Source organism: Nymphalis io, chromosome 4, assembly GCF_905147045.1.
Source record: "Nymphalis io chromosome 4, ilAglIoxx1.1, whole genome shotgun sequence".
Lineage (NCBI taxonomy): Eukaryota > Metazoa > Arthropoda > Insecta > Lepidoptera > Nymphalidae > Nymphalis > Nymphalis io.
Window position 1 is genome coordinate 9903051 of NC_065891.1, and position 14628 is coordinate 9917678.

General features: G+C 30.9%; 1 protein-coding gene across 2 annotated transcripts; it reads right to left on the reverse strand.

The window, feature by feature from the left end:
• Positions 1-718: 718 nt before the first annotated feature.
• LOC126781874 (lipopolysaccharide-induced tumor necrosis factor-alpha factor-like) lies at positions 719-7730 on the reverse strand. Of its 2 annotated transcripts, none has more exons than XM_050506996.1 (3): positions 7624-7730; positions 6974-7112; positions 719-1417 (listed from the first exon to the last, which is right to left on the reverse strand). In XM_050506996.1, exons 2-3 carry the CDS (start codon positions 7105-7107, stop codon positions 1315-1317), a joined length of 237 nt encoding a protein of 78 aa, XP_050362953.1. In that variant the 5' UTR covers positions 7108-7112; positions 7624-7730; the 3' UTR covers positions 719-1314. The 2 variants fall into 2 exon arrangements, with proteins under 2 accessions (XP_050362953.1, XP_050362954.1); XM_050506997.1 differs by lacking the exon at positions 7624-7730 and adding an exon at positions 7400-7449.
• Positions 7731-14628: the final 6898 nt, after the last annotated feature.

Consider the following 14628-nt stretch of genomic DNA (forward strand, 5'->3'; position numbering starts at 1 on the left):
TGTGCGATGCGAAGCAGATCGGAAATTCTTGCGGTGCGTTCGTGCAAATTCGCAGATATTTGCGATGCGATGCGAATTCGCGGTTTTGTGTGGGAGCCCTAAACCGGAATTACCCTTGCAAAATCAAGAGATTAGCAATTTGCTTTTTAATCCGCTCTTAACAGTCTATATTTAGAATTGTCAACTGACGATTTTTAAATATTTTAAAGTCATAAACAAATGCAAAACAAACATAATTGTAATAATCACATTGCTTTTATTTATTAAAATACACTTCGATATAAATGCTCACTTTAATAAATATTTGAGCTTCGTCTATTAAATATATAAGCAATCTCATATGAAAAATAAGTTACATAATATATTTTTATAAATGGACGTATCTTAATATTATAATTAAATTCGAAGTAAGATTCCTTATATTTAAATAACAATATAAGGATTACATATTAGATTGAATGACAAAAGAAATACAATTATATATTTAACTGTTAAAGTCACTTAGCAAATATATAATTTAATTATATAATACATAATAATTAATGTATATATAAATTTAAAACTAAATAAGTATATTATTATAATTGTATTTTCAAATAGATATGTAAAATATATTCAGATATATTTTTATCATTTATTAAATGCTAATAATAAAATGTTATCAGTCTTTAAAATAAATAAAATAAGATTTCTTAATTTTATAAGAATGATCAGAAAGAATATACGTAAAAGGTTTTATTTAACAATAGCAACCTCTTGCGAGCCATATATTGTTCACCAAGAACTCATACCAAATATGTTTTATGTGTGGTAAGTATATATTACGAAAAATGAAATATCTATATCTATATTTGAGGTATATACGTCGAAGGATGGCAAGACGAAACCTAAACATAGATTTGAAACGTATATAATTTAAAAAAATCTCCCATATCAAATATTAAGACAGTGGGTGATACAAATTGTGCATTTACAGTGAGTGCTCTTCGAAGAATTTTGTCAAAAGATAGATCAGTGTTTGTTTTTTCTTATACTTAATTATTAGTCATATCATATTTTTCGCTATTCCCTGTGAAATTCCTGTATACCATATGTATATATATTACCCAGGTCGTGCTATAGTATCAGTGCTTTAGTCGTGAAGAGATGAAATAGATAGACGGATTATTTTTACATTTATAATCTCAGTTTAGATAAGTATAATATATTTTTGTTACGACAAAATGTGCTGTAATCAATAATCACACCTCTGACATATTAACTATCCAAAAATAATTTTCGAAAGTGTTGAATTACATATAAATTGTTAATAAATTATCCTTGATAAGTGCCAAGATAGGCGTTGCAGCTCGGACAATAGTGGTCAGCATTTTGGCAAGAGTCGACACAATACGGAACGCAGATACAAGGCCAGCATCTGAAATAAAAAAGAATAATAAAGTTAAAAAAACTTTGATCAATTTGACGACTTCTCAATGAGCTTAATATTAAATGATAATGTTCAGGAACATTCTGGTTCTTTTGTAACGCAAACCTTTTTTGTTGCATTTCTTTGAAACGCTAACGTTAAATTCGACGGCACTAAGTCCATGGCTACATAAAAAAAACGAGACATAAAGACGAGAAATAATAAAATTAGACGTAAATATATTTTGAACGTAGTTGTAGATATATATAAGATATAATAAAAAAATATATAGTTATTGGAATAGAGCTTTTAAGCTTGCTATTTGTAGCATTAAAGTAGGGAAACGAAAAAAAAAACGAAAAACGGCATTAAAGCAAAAGTCTAGACATACAATTAATAATAAAAATAAATTATAAAATAGCTGCTGCTATCCATCATAATAAAATACATTTACATTATTTACATGAACTGAAAACAAAGCAAAAAAAATTGGTAGCGCCAGTGTGTAAACACTCATTGTCTGTCACTGGTTTATGAGTATTTTATGTGGTAAATATAGTGCGAAAGTGAGCTGAGTTTAAGGATAGTATTACATTTCTAGTAACAACTTACAACTAATGAGAAGCTGCCTTTGGACTGGTATCGAAATACAGCACTTAACTGTGTCAGATAGGAAGATCCTATAGTCTTAAACATATAATTAAACCTATGCAAAAATTAAAGATCAGTCTTTAATTTTTGCAATTTGCAATATTCCCAAATGTTTTTGTGCTGTTGTTATTTATATTCTGTCCTTATAATTTTACGAAGATATAGAATCTTCGTAAAATTTTAAGGACAGTTGTTAAGATGACAAAACTGTCGAAAAATTGTTTGAATTAATTGGTTGATACATTACACATTGATTAATTTCAAAATCAACTTTTTAAGAATGTTTTTCATCTAATTCTGTTTAGAAATTCTAAGTCTACTTATTTCCATAATAATATTGCTTTCAACTTTTTTGACACATAATAGATGTTATATGAGGTAAATTAATAACAAGCATCATTTTATTAAAACATTATTTTATATATAAATTATCGAATCTCTGCGTTTGACTATTGAAGAGTTCCTTCGCCTGGAGCCAATCTTAGATATAGAATTAGGTCATGCTTATGATATAAATACATTTTCATCGTAATTGAAACATGTTAAATTTCAGATCCGTTGGATAAATGGAAATGGCTCTAATTCAGCTTGCAAGATTTGACCGACACATAATTATCAGTGGGGTGTTGTTTTATTAACTGCCGCACTTTATTACTATTTATTGTTATAATTATAATAATAACGTTTTTTATATATACATTATATATGTATGCTTATACATTATTTATTTATAAGTATATGTATGAATATGTAGGTATAGTATTGTATATATGTTTTATTTAAGTTAATTATTTAAAAAATAAAAGTTAAGTTGATCTGTACACCTACATACTGCTTTATTTATTTCATGTCCTTTACCCAAAGGTTGTCTGGAAGAGTTCGCTCCTTTAGCGATAATACCGACTTTTGTACATTAATTGTTTTCGTTTTTTTATGTTTGTGTAAACTATCGTATGGTTTGTGTGTAAACTATGGTTTTGTAACTCTTTTGGTGTACAATAAAGCATATTATATTCTATTCTAAGCAAAATAACAAACTTTTGAAGTTAAATAAAAGCTCGTAATGAATATAAATTAACCTCATAAACGGCCTTAGAATTAAGTAAATAAATTATGCAGTTTTGTGACCGTCATGAGGTCAATGAAATTAAAAATATATTTCTAATAATAATCTAATAATTCAAACTTCATTTTTACAAGTTCTTTCTAGAAGTTTTGTAGGTCCAGTCTTTGGCTAAGTATTTATAATTTAATAAATAGATTTAACTAAAGCTTCAAGGATATAGGCGACGGTTTAAAATAGATTAAAAATAATTCATGATGTATATTTTTTTCTTTTCTCTGGTTTCATAATTTGTTGGCTCAGGTGCAAATATAATATAACGAGTAATATCATTTTCAAAAAGTAGTAGTCTGTCGTTTTGCTCCTGGACTAAAGCCAGACTTCACCCCTATGAAAGAGAAGATTTGAATTTTATATCATAATGATTTTTTTACACGACACACAAAAAATAATGACATAATTTCTAAACACAAATGAAGGTCATGAAAACTCGCTAATTTGAACCCGCGACCTGTGTTTAAAATCGACGTATTTCATATACAAGCCCTGTTTCATTTATGTATTCTATACATATACATTTTGAAGTAGTATTATGTTTTTATTATATTGTTGATATCTATCATACTTAATGTTTGCAATTTGAAAATATTAATCTTATCGTAATGTCATAACAGCTACTTTATAAATTGTTTTGTTGTATAAATTGTCTTACAAACACTGTTATCAATATTACTGATCCTATTTACGTGAAACTTTGTCATGATGGTATCTGACAGATTCAAGATGATCATAGACTAAATAACGCACATATTTCTCGAGAATGATTTTAGCTCATTCATTTGAGAAAAGAAAGATTAAAATAATTGACGAATACATGTTATTTTAAATAAAACTTTCCAAAATTAGCTATGTATTAATTATCTTATGCTTAGTTATTTTATTTAATAAATAATCAACCAATGAAAATATAATCATGCTTTAAAATTTTTATTCTAGAATCGTATAACTTGGTTCTTAATTAATTTGGATTTCATAATATCGTTTTAATAAATTCTATAATATGATTTTTGTAGTGGTAAATGACAATATTATCTAAAGTCCATTAGCTATAGTCAAGAAACGATTCGTTTTGCTTACGTATCCAAACATTGACTACGAGGCGTAAATTAAAAGCGGCCCAATAAAATACGTACGCAAGTTTCGAAGCCGTATGTACGTGTAAAACTTATAGGAACAAGATTAACGGATCTTTATTCGTAACTCAAAAACTATCGTTTATTGAAGTACAATAACGATTGGTTAAATATACGAACCAGGCATAAGTGTACTACATACGTGACTCATACAGATTAGTAATGCTCAATTACCTGCTTAAACAATCGTCGTTTAACAATTGTATACTTCGAATTTGGAACATATTGTTTAACCATAACACGGAGCCATATTTATAAAATATTTAAAGAACACTACTGAAAAAAAAATACTGAAACGAATATGTTTAAAAATAATATGAAGCATATTTAATTTATAAAACATATGTTTTTAATGTATTCTGTTTTGTATAGAAATTTAAGTCTATCTAGTTGTAGGGCCGGAATCACCATGCCGGCGCCTATACGCCGGTGTGCTGCACTCCATGGCACTATATGGTGTACCTTTATGGGTGGACGCTCTCACCACTCGTAAAAGGGCTCTTCTGCGGAGACTACAGAAAGTTATAGCGGTGAGAGTGGAAGCACACCGTTCCCGGGTGGAACCCAGGGCGAATGGCCACTGTCTAGGGTTAGCGAAAACGGGGCGAACCAGGTCTCTAGCCCATCAAGCCTCGATTCGCAGATGGGAGTCTCGATTCGCTGGGTAAGTACAATACAGGTCAACCGAAAAAAAAACCAAAAAGTCTATCTAATTGTGACAAATACATGTTGGTGGGGCTTTGGAAGGACCTCTATGACTACGTACCACTCACTCACCAATTCAAGCTTAAGTGAGCAAGTGTAATTTTAGGCAAAATGGATTTCGATATAGTTTAGTGAACTCTGAACTAATTATGCATTTTTAAAACATAAATTGATAGTGCTTAACTTATTATACATAATTTAAATATTTGAAATATTTAGTCACATACATATTCGTGTATTTGTAACTAATTTTAATATTTAACTGATATAAGTTTCCACGCGGCCGATAAAAGGCTTGTGTTACTTAATACCTTCTCCGTAAAACCTAGATAGGTAATTATATGTGCATGCGAATTTGTAATTAATAGTTATTACACTAAAGGTTATAATGTCCTTAACGTTACAATCTTTTATCTGTAAACAATCGCAATGTATTCAGAATTACACAAGCTGTGTGTACCTTTACGTGTCGCTATTTTAAAATTGAGGTTATTCAACATTTTAATTATAGAAAAACACGCTAAGCACTGAAATCTAGGTGAAAATATTGATTTTAAAACAATGTAACCAAACAAAATTTTGTATTAAAGTAATGTAAACATTTTTAATACACAAACCAACATAAAATTATCTTTGTCATTACAATTTACAGACTTACATTCCATTTTTCTAAAACGCTGATAAAAGTCAAATTGGTTTTAATCTCAGGGGCCATTAGTCGGCTGGTTAAAATTACGTATGTGCCAACAATGAGCTTTCACATTAAAGTCAAATTAGTAAATCTGACTTGACAATCGTTACAGAAACTCAAGGTCAGTGTCATTAGATCGCAATAACGCATTGTATTGTCATAAAACCATAACATCTGAATATCAAATATAGTAAAAGTAGCTGCATATAGAACATGCAGTGAGTCATCGTAAAGCTCCCTAAATTACCACCGACCAATTAAACTAGTCAAATATAAGGGTCACAGACTCATTTCCTCTTTCAATTTAATCATTATATGATTACAAAATGTTATTTTTTAATCGTAAATCATTCTATTTATTGTTTTTAAAAGCAATAATTGTTATAAGAACAAAATCACAACCAATACTGAATCGATATTTTATTCTCCTCATCTAATAATACCTACAAGCTCACTCATCCTTACGTTTTTAAAACATCTTCTGTGTTTTATTCAAAACAAACTATTTTTAAGCTAGTTTGGTTATTGTAGTTTTAATTTTATAAATATTTCATTGTACTTATTTTCAAGGTGAGAAGAATAGGTAAAGGCATGCTTAAATGTCGATTTGAATTGTTCTTTTTTATATTAAGTACATCGTCATATAGGTCATTATTTAGGTCAAATTCTATTCAAACATGAGAATATGGCTTTATTAAGTCATTTCTAATGAGCCTATAAAAGTATATTAATACATGACTCACTATTTAATCGTAATACATAAAAGCACACGTTTAAAATTTAGAATATTTTTATTAAGTGGGGAATTCCCTTTTAAACTTCACCCACGTGTTTATAAGAGTAGCATTTTCGAGTGGGTATTGATCGAAATTGCGATCACTAATAGAAACTTCTTATTAGTGATCGAATGTATTCTACTAGAGACCGGTCCCGGTATCGCACGAGTAAAATAAAGGTGTATATAAAATGTTTATAGCGTAATACATATAACAAAAATTTCCAGACATCATGATTTTACTTACATCTTTAGAAATCATCATTGTCAAATTTCAGCTAATTTACACAAAACCTTAACTAATACACCTAAAGTTTCCTCATGGATCACTCCGTCTACTGGTGATAACTGTATGAGAAACAGTTTAGTAGTTTCTGAGTTTATCGCGTTCAGACAGACAGACAGATGCGGCGGGGGATTTTGTTTTATTCTATGTAATGACTAGTATTATTTGTTTTTATGTAATTTTTATAACAAATTTACTCACAGGAATAAGCATAAAAAGAAGGCTATAAGATGTGTCTTAGTGGTCGCCTTGTGGTCCACCTTGCTTACTATGCTGGCCCTACAAGATGGGCAGATCAATGGTGTTGGCTTCGGTCCAACTGGTGAAGGGTTCATTGTAACTGAAAAAATATTGTACATGATTTTAACACAAGCTAGACGAAATTGTACATTCGTATGTAAATAGTATATAGGATTATTATATTATCAACATCGTTACACAAATATAATTTTAATAATAAGTATGAGATAAATTAACCTATTTTTAAAATTGCAATATCTTATTATAATAGCTTAACATTTTATACAACAAAATATTGCTATATAAAAACATACGTCACGTCAAAATTAAATATATTTCTACGCCTAGCTTATACAAGAAATTTTAGTGATAAAGTTAAGTTTTTACCTTACAGAGCAAACAAATCCAACAATAAACTAATATTTCATACACTGATTTTATTTTGGTAACTTTAATAATAAATTTTTATCTACCTACAACATAAGTTACACCGTTCCGTTCACTAAACACGCATAGCAATACAAAACTTTCAAATAACAATATACGTTTGAAAATATTTACTTTAAAAATTAATTAAATATTTTCTATAAAAAAATAATTAAAAAACATACCTGTCCGTAATAGTTTTTAATGTAACTTAAACACTTAGCACTATTTATAATTTGCTGTTGAAGCGTACTGACTAGCAATACATTCAACAGGCGTAAGGCGACTAAAGTCTAAAAGTATGCTGCCGGCTGCGACCTCTTTATTTATTATTTGACTTATCTTCAATCATAATATTTTTTTTAATACTAGCTGCTAATTCTTGTTTGCGGTTTCACATGTATTTAAGTATACAAGCTGACTTTTATATATATGTATATATAATACTTTTAAATAAAAGAAATTCTTTTTGTTAGGCTAATAATAAAATAAATAAAACTCTTACTAATGTGTGTGAAACTACTGTGTCTTGCCGGTGCCTTAGCCTACTTAAATAAAAAAAAATGATTTGATTTTATAAGTAAACAACCAATTGCATCCATTCATTAAATAACAATTATATTTGCCCATTGGTTGAAACTATGTTTATTGCACTTGTCTAAGTGAAACGTGAAGTTAATTTTTAACCTTCTTCAATGAATGAGCTATTAATTGCATCTTAATCGTACACGTAGTCACCGCATTTAACGCATCAAACAAACACTTTTCCAGCTCTATAATGTACACCGTGTGGTTCAACCCACATAAGCATTATTGCTACGTTCCCGTGAATCCTAAGGAGTTTTTTTACCGTTAATAACCATTCTTAATGAATGACCTATAAAATCAAAAAATATTTCTTTTCAAATCAAACTGATATATTTCAATATTAATGTGTTCAAAGAAACATTCTTCATCTTTATGATACCAGTATAAATATAAATTAAATGTTTTAGATTAGATACTATAAATTGCATTATTTATGACTAATAAACATTAAATGGATCGGCAAAGAAATGTTATTCCCAATTTTAGATTGCGCAAGCATAATATTATATGTCACTTTTATTATGTTTTACAATTTCCTACTACAAACAATAAAGATTTATATAAAAGAATTATTTCGATTGTGTTAGATAAAATATAAGCAAAGTTAAAACAAAATAAATGTTACTGTACACATTAAATTGATAATTGTTTGATTTCAAGCCGGTTTAAAGCTACTGATATCGAAAACTATACAAGGTAAATGTCGAATCACGATTCAGTCTTCATCATCTTCACTATATTCTGATTCTCTCTTTCTTTATAACTAAAAAATAGCAATATTATTTTGGGGTAGGACTCCCAAATTTTAATTTTATCAAATTCATCAGCTTTTAAGGTTAGGTTTTTTTTTCTCTTCATTTTATGGCGTTGATAGTGTATCAACATATTATTTATTTTATAAAACTTGTAAAACAAGTTATAAAATAAACATAAAGCGACTCACAGTTTAATTAACTAAAATAGATGAAGAATTGAATTAAAATGTCATATTTATTTAAAGTATGTTTCAAATATATTTTAAGTGTATAAAATGTAAGGTGAGAATCACGATGGCCTCTATAGCTATGACATCATCGGAACCGCTGTCGTCGGCCTAGAATCTCAATGTCAAGGCCTACATACGTCAGTCGACAGCGAAATAGAAAGCTGGTATTCATGAGTATTTATAAAGATAAAACAGTTGTTTTAATGTAGATTTTCTTGTTGTATTTGTATGTCCGTTACTGTAAGTTCCAGTGCTCAAATAAATTGCTATGAGATTTCTTATAAATTCAATAATTATCTAAGTCTATACATTTATTACTAGCTGCTCGTCCTGATTTCGTACGGGTAAAATAAGGATTTTGTCGATTATATACTAACTATTACTATTATTATAGATTATATACTAACACCTAATGTACAACGAGCCACACATTTTACGGTTAGAGACATTTATTTTCTCAAATGATTTACATTTAAATTAACAGAGAAAATTACAAAACAATTAAGTAGTAGATAAATTAAATCCCCATCAAATATCGTCCATTTGCGACGACAGTGTGACAGATATTTCAAATAATTCGATTTTTGATTTTATAGAAATTCGGAATCGCCGTATCGCGATCTGTAAAAACGTGATATTTTTACCCTAAAAATGGCGGAGCTATGAGAGAAAGAGTCTCATATATCACAGTGTAGCATTATCTCATTCAGCGATCTGGTTGACTTTAAGAAAGAGACAGCTCAGTTGTCCCCTGTTAGTGCTAGTGTGAAGTGCTTGCGGTTTTCGCGAACAACTTGATAATCGAATTTATCATGTTTTTGGTGAAAAGGTAAGTATAATTTTGATCCTTTTTTCTTTTCGACAATGTAATGTATCACTTTAAAAAATGACGAACCACATCATTTTTAAAAAATGATGTGGTTGGTCCTGAATATCACATTTTTCTAGTAAACATACTAAATAACATTGTGATAACTTGAATAGTAACATTGAAGATGATAAAGCGTTTGCTCTCAAGCGAAATGTGAATTGGGTTATTTGTTGATGTGCTGTTATTCGGGAATACTTTCCAATTAGGTTATGAATTTATTTACACTTATAACTTTATATGTGCTAAACAATAACTTTTTATTAATATTTTACTTACAGATGGGGTCGAGATCAAAAATGGCACAGTTAGCAAAAATAAAGAAATAAAGACGATATACTAAATTCTGACCGCTTTGCCCAGCAGAAAATAGATTCTTTTAAATGTGCTAAAGTTAATAATACTTATGGGAACAATACATTTCATCAATGTTTGCCGACGATTTTCGAAGCATAGCGGTAAATTGTTTTTTTTTTTTTATAGAATAGGAAGGTGGACGAGCATATGGGCCACCTGATGGTAAGTGGTCACCAAACGCCCTTAGACATTGGCATTGTAAGAAATGTCAACCATCGCTTATAGCCAATGCGCCACCAACCTTGGGAACTAAGATTTTATGTCCCTTGTGCCTGTAATTACACTGGCTCACTCACCCTTCAAACCGGAACACAACAATATCAAGTATTGCTGTTTTGCGGTAGAATATCTGGTGAGTGGGTGGTACCTACCCAGACGAGCTTGCACAAAGCCCTACCACCAGTAAAATTTGTGATCCAAATGAGGGATATCCTATCCTGAAAAATGAAGTCACAAACGCTCTTAAAAAAGCTAAAACGGAAAAATCAACCGGACCGGATAATGTTCCCATAGAGGTACTCAAACTTATTGAAGACGAAAATATTGACTTCCTGTTTAAATTCTTTAACTTGGTATACGACTCTGGCCACTTACCCAGAGACTGGCTAACCTCAACTTTTATTACGCTTCCTAAGAAGACCAACGCAAGAAGGTGCGAAGAGTTTCGAACGATTAGCCTTATGAGCCAAGTATTGAAACTATTTCTGAATATCTCGCAGATAGTCAGTTTGGTTTTCGAATAGGAGTGGGCACGAGAGAGGCTCTTTTTGCAATGCAGGTTCTCGTACAAAAATGCAGAGACATGCAACAAGACGTTTTCCTTTGTTTCATCGATTACGAAAAAGCCTTTGACAGAGTACTGCATGACCGTCTAATTGCAATATTACATGATATCGGCTTAGATGACAAAGATGTACGTATTATCCAGAATCTGTATTGGAACCAGAAGGCTAATGTACGAGTTGACAATGAGGAGACTGATGAGGTAGAAATAAAGAGAGGAGTCCGACAGGGCTATATATTATCACCTACGCTATTTAATTTGTACTCGGAACAAATAATAGCAGAAGCAATTGAAGGCCAAGAATGTGGAGTCAAAATAAATGGCCGGTATATTAACAATATCAGATACGCTGACGATACAGTCCTAATAGCATCATCTCCTGAAGAGCTGCAATTAATTATGAGCCGTGTTAATGAGTGCAGTGAAAACGCTGGTCTGAGGATGAACTTATCAAAAACGAAGATCATGGTGTTATCTAAACATAGCTTCGATGACATTGCTATCATTGTCGCAACGAAATAGCTCGAAGTGCCTTCTGCACGTTGAAAAAAGTACTCTGCAATCGCAGACTTAAGATCCCTGTGCGCATACGACTCCTACATTGTTACATCTGGCCTATACTTCTTTACGGATGCGAGGCGTGAACAATTAAAGAAGACCTCAAGAAACGTATAGAAGCTTTCGAGATGTGGGCTTATAGACGTATGTTGGCCATTAGTTGGACTCAAAAGGTCTCGAACGTGGAAGTTCTGCGACGCGTCAACCAAAAACGGCAACTTTTGGAGACTGTCAAGAAGAGAAAAGTTGCATATCTCGGACACGTGCTCAGGCATGAAAGATATGAACTTTTGCAACTGATTATGATGGGAAAAGTTGCCGGAAGGAGAGCTGTTGGGCGCAAAAAAAAGTCTTGCCTGTGCAACATCCGTGAATGGACGGGAATCGCGAGTGCTGCCGAACTCTTTCGCCTCGCGAAGAACAAGAAGGAGTATTTAAAGCTGACTGCCAACCTTCGCTAGTCTGAGTGCCACTCGAAAAAGAAGAAAGTGAATAAAATATTTGTTTAATAAATTGATATTATTTTCATCAATACGTCAGAGTTATTTGCCCGTGTAGGTAATTATGTAGTAAGAAGGTACACATTTCGAGAAAATGTAAGTACCTGTCTATTATATTCTTCTCGTACTTATCCTCCAATTTCAGAGAATCAAGAGACAGATCAAACTTAAAGCCCCCGTAGTGAATCTACAAATTCATCATCAAATTACCTGTTGTTTATGAATTTTTGCAGACAGCGGTGACTGGGAATAAGACCGAGATTACCAAATTTTACAAAAAAGTCAAAGTTTACATTTACTTTAGATGAACTAACCGACATCTCAACGACAAGGTGCACTAAAGCAAATTTGCAAGAAACCAATCAAAATCAAGAAAGGTTAGCCAGCGAATCAAATATAACAGATTTAAACGAAAGTATACTAAATAATACAATAAATGAATCATACACCACCACAGAAAATTATGCTTCGAATGCTATAAGAGAAAACGTGCTCACTTTTAATCGATCCTGGCATCATTGAAATGGATGCTTAAACATCTAAGAAAAGGGAAGAAAGACCACGTCAGGAAAGTAATTGCCAGAAGAAAAAAAAATAGTGGTAAGTAATTCCGATCGTCTCAAGCCAAGAAAGATATGCTTGAACGAAAACTTAAAACTAACTTGCAAAGAAATGCCGAGCCAATATAATTTACCTAAACGACATCACCTTCTAAATGATTAATGGAATTTGCGAAATATTGAAAGGCAATGATCATTTATAATTCAGTCTATGGAAGAAGTAAAACCACCTTATCGTTATGTCAGAGTTGATGAGAGCGGAACACAAGCTTCAAAAAGAGAAAATAATAATGTATTCTTTTGTCAACACTTTAGCTATAAACAATCGACCCATAGAAGTGCATTAAAAAAGAAAAATAAAGAATTTCTATTTGTCTAAAAATATGTAGATGATGGACAAAAAATTATATTTGTGTATGTGATAGTTATTGTATTATGATTTGTCGCATATTTACACAGGAATTCAATATATTATCTTTCTTCATTCTGAAAAAAGACTTGCGAATTTTGCGAAGCTTACAAAAATAGTTTCGTAGAAGAAAAATAATTAAAACCAATTTATTTACAACATCTCGAAGAAAAACGTTTGTCCCGAATAGAGAAGGATAAGAAAGATAACATAGTAGTTGCTGTCTATGATTTACGTGCAGTATTTCAGTGCCCTAAAGAAGAAGAGATTCTTTTGTTTTTTATTATAAATCTAAATTGAATGTACTGAATTTAATAATTTATAATTTTAAAATGACCCATGTTGAAAGTTATGTGTGGAATGAATCACAGGCTCATTGAAGAGTAAATGAGATTGCCACATAACAGTAAAAGTAACGGCCTGTGAATGTCCCGCGCTCGGCTAAGGGCTCCTCTTCTTTTTTGAGGAGAAGGTTTAAAGCTAATTTGATCCAATTTGAATTTGCTCCAATGCAGGTTGTTGGAACACACACGTGGCAGAAGTTCAATTGTGAAATTAAACACATGCAGGTTTCCTCACGATGTTTTCCTTCACCGTCAAGCACAAGATGAATTATAAAGACAAATTAAGCTCATGAAAATTCAGTGGTACTTCAGTGGTGCCTGGCCTTGAGCCCACGATCATTGGTTAAGATTCACGCGTTCTGACCACTGGGCCAACTCGGCTTATTGTCATATGCCTTTTACTACTACAAAACTTACTACAACTATATACCACTATTTTTATTATTCTTCCCGATTTATTGATAAATGAAAATTTTCATAAATAACGTTTTATTACTAAATGACTAAGCATCAAGTAAACCATTTCGTCATCTTCAACGTATTATTTAATTATACATCGTAAATTTTGCATATTTCAGGATGAATGATAAGTTTTCTGTTTTTTTTTTTTTAACATTAATTTCGTTATTTTGTTAGAAAACTTACGATACTTTTACATGAATAGTTTCAATATTAGTTGATCTAAAATACGCTCTTACAGTATTACATGATCTGTGCAATATTTAAAAACATAGGATCGTTTGAAAGTTTAAAAATCGTTTCCTGTAAAATCGAGGTTTTTGAGATTTCAGACTATCGTCGCAAGTGGGCGATATGTTGAAGCGTAATAAAGCAATCATATTTTTACGCCCTTAACATTTCTAAAAATACAGGAAATTAATATTTATCAACATAAAACGTTTAAAATTAATATGTTATTTATTACGATAAAAATTAATAGTTTGTGACGTTACAGTTGTTATATTTTCCCTGTTTTTATTTAATTAAAATGATTATTGTGTAAATAGAAAGTGCCACCAAATATTAGCATTTACATATTTTATCTGTACTATGCTAGACTATTTTCTAGCATCTTCTTCTAAGATAAGTTTTAAACACACGTTGGTTTTTTTTTAATCTCGAGTTTTCGACGATGATCTCAGTATTTATATAATATGATACAGACTTTCCTGGCTTATAACTAGCCGCACTTTAAAAATAAATAATATCACGATCTTAAAATTGCTGTAAGTAATCG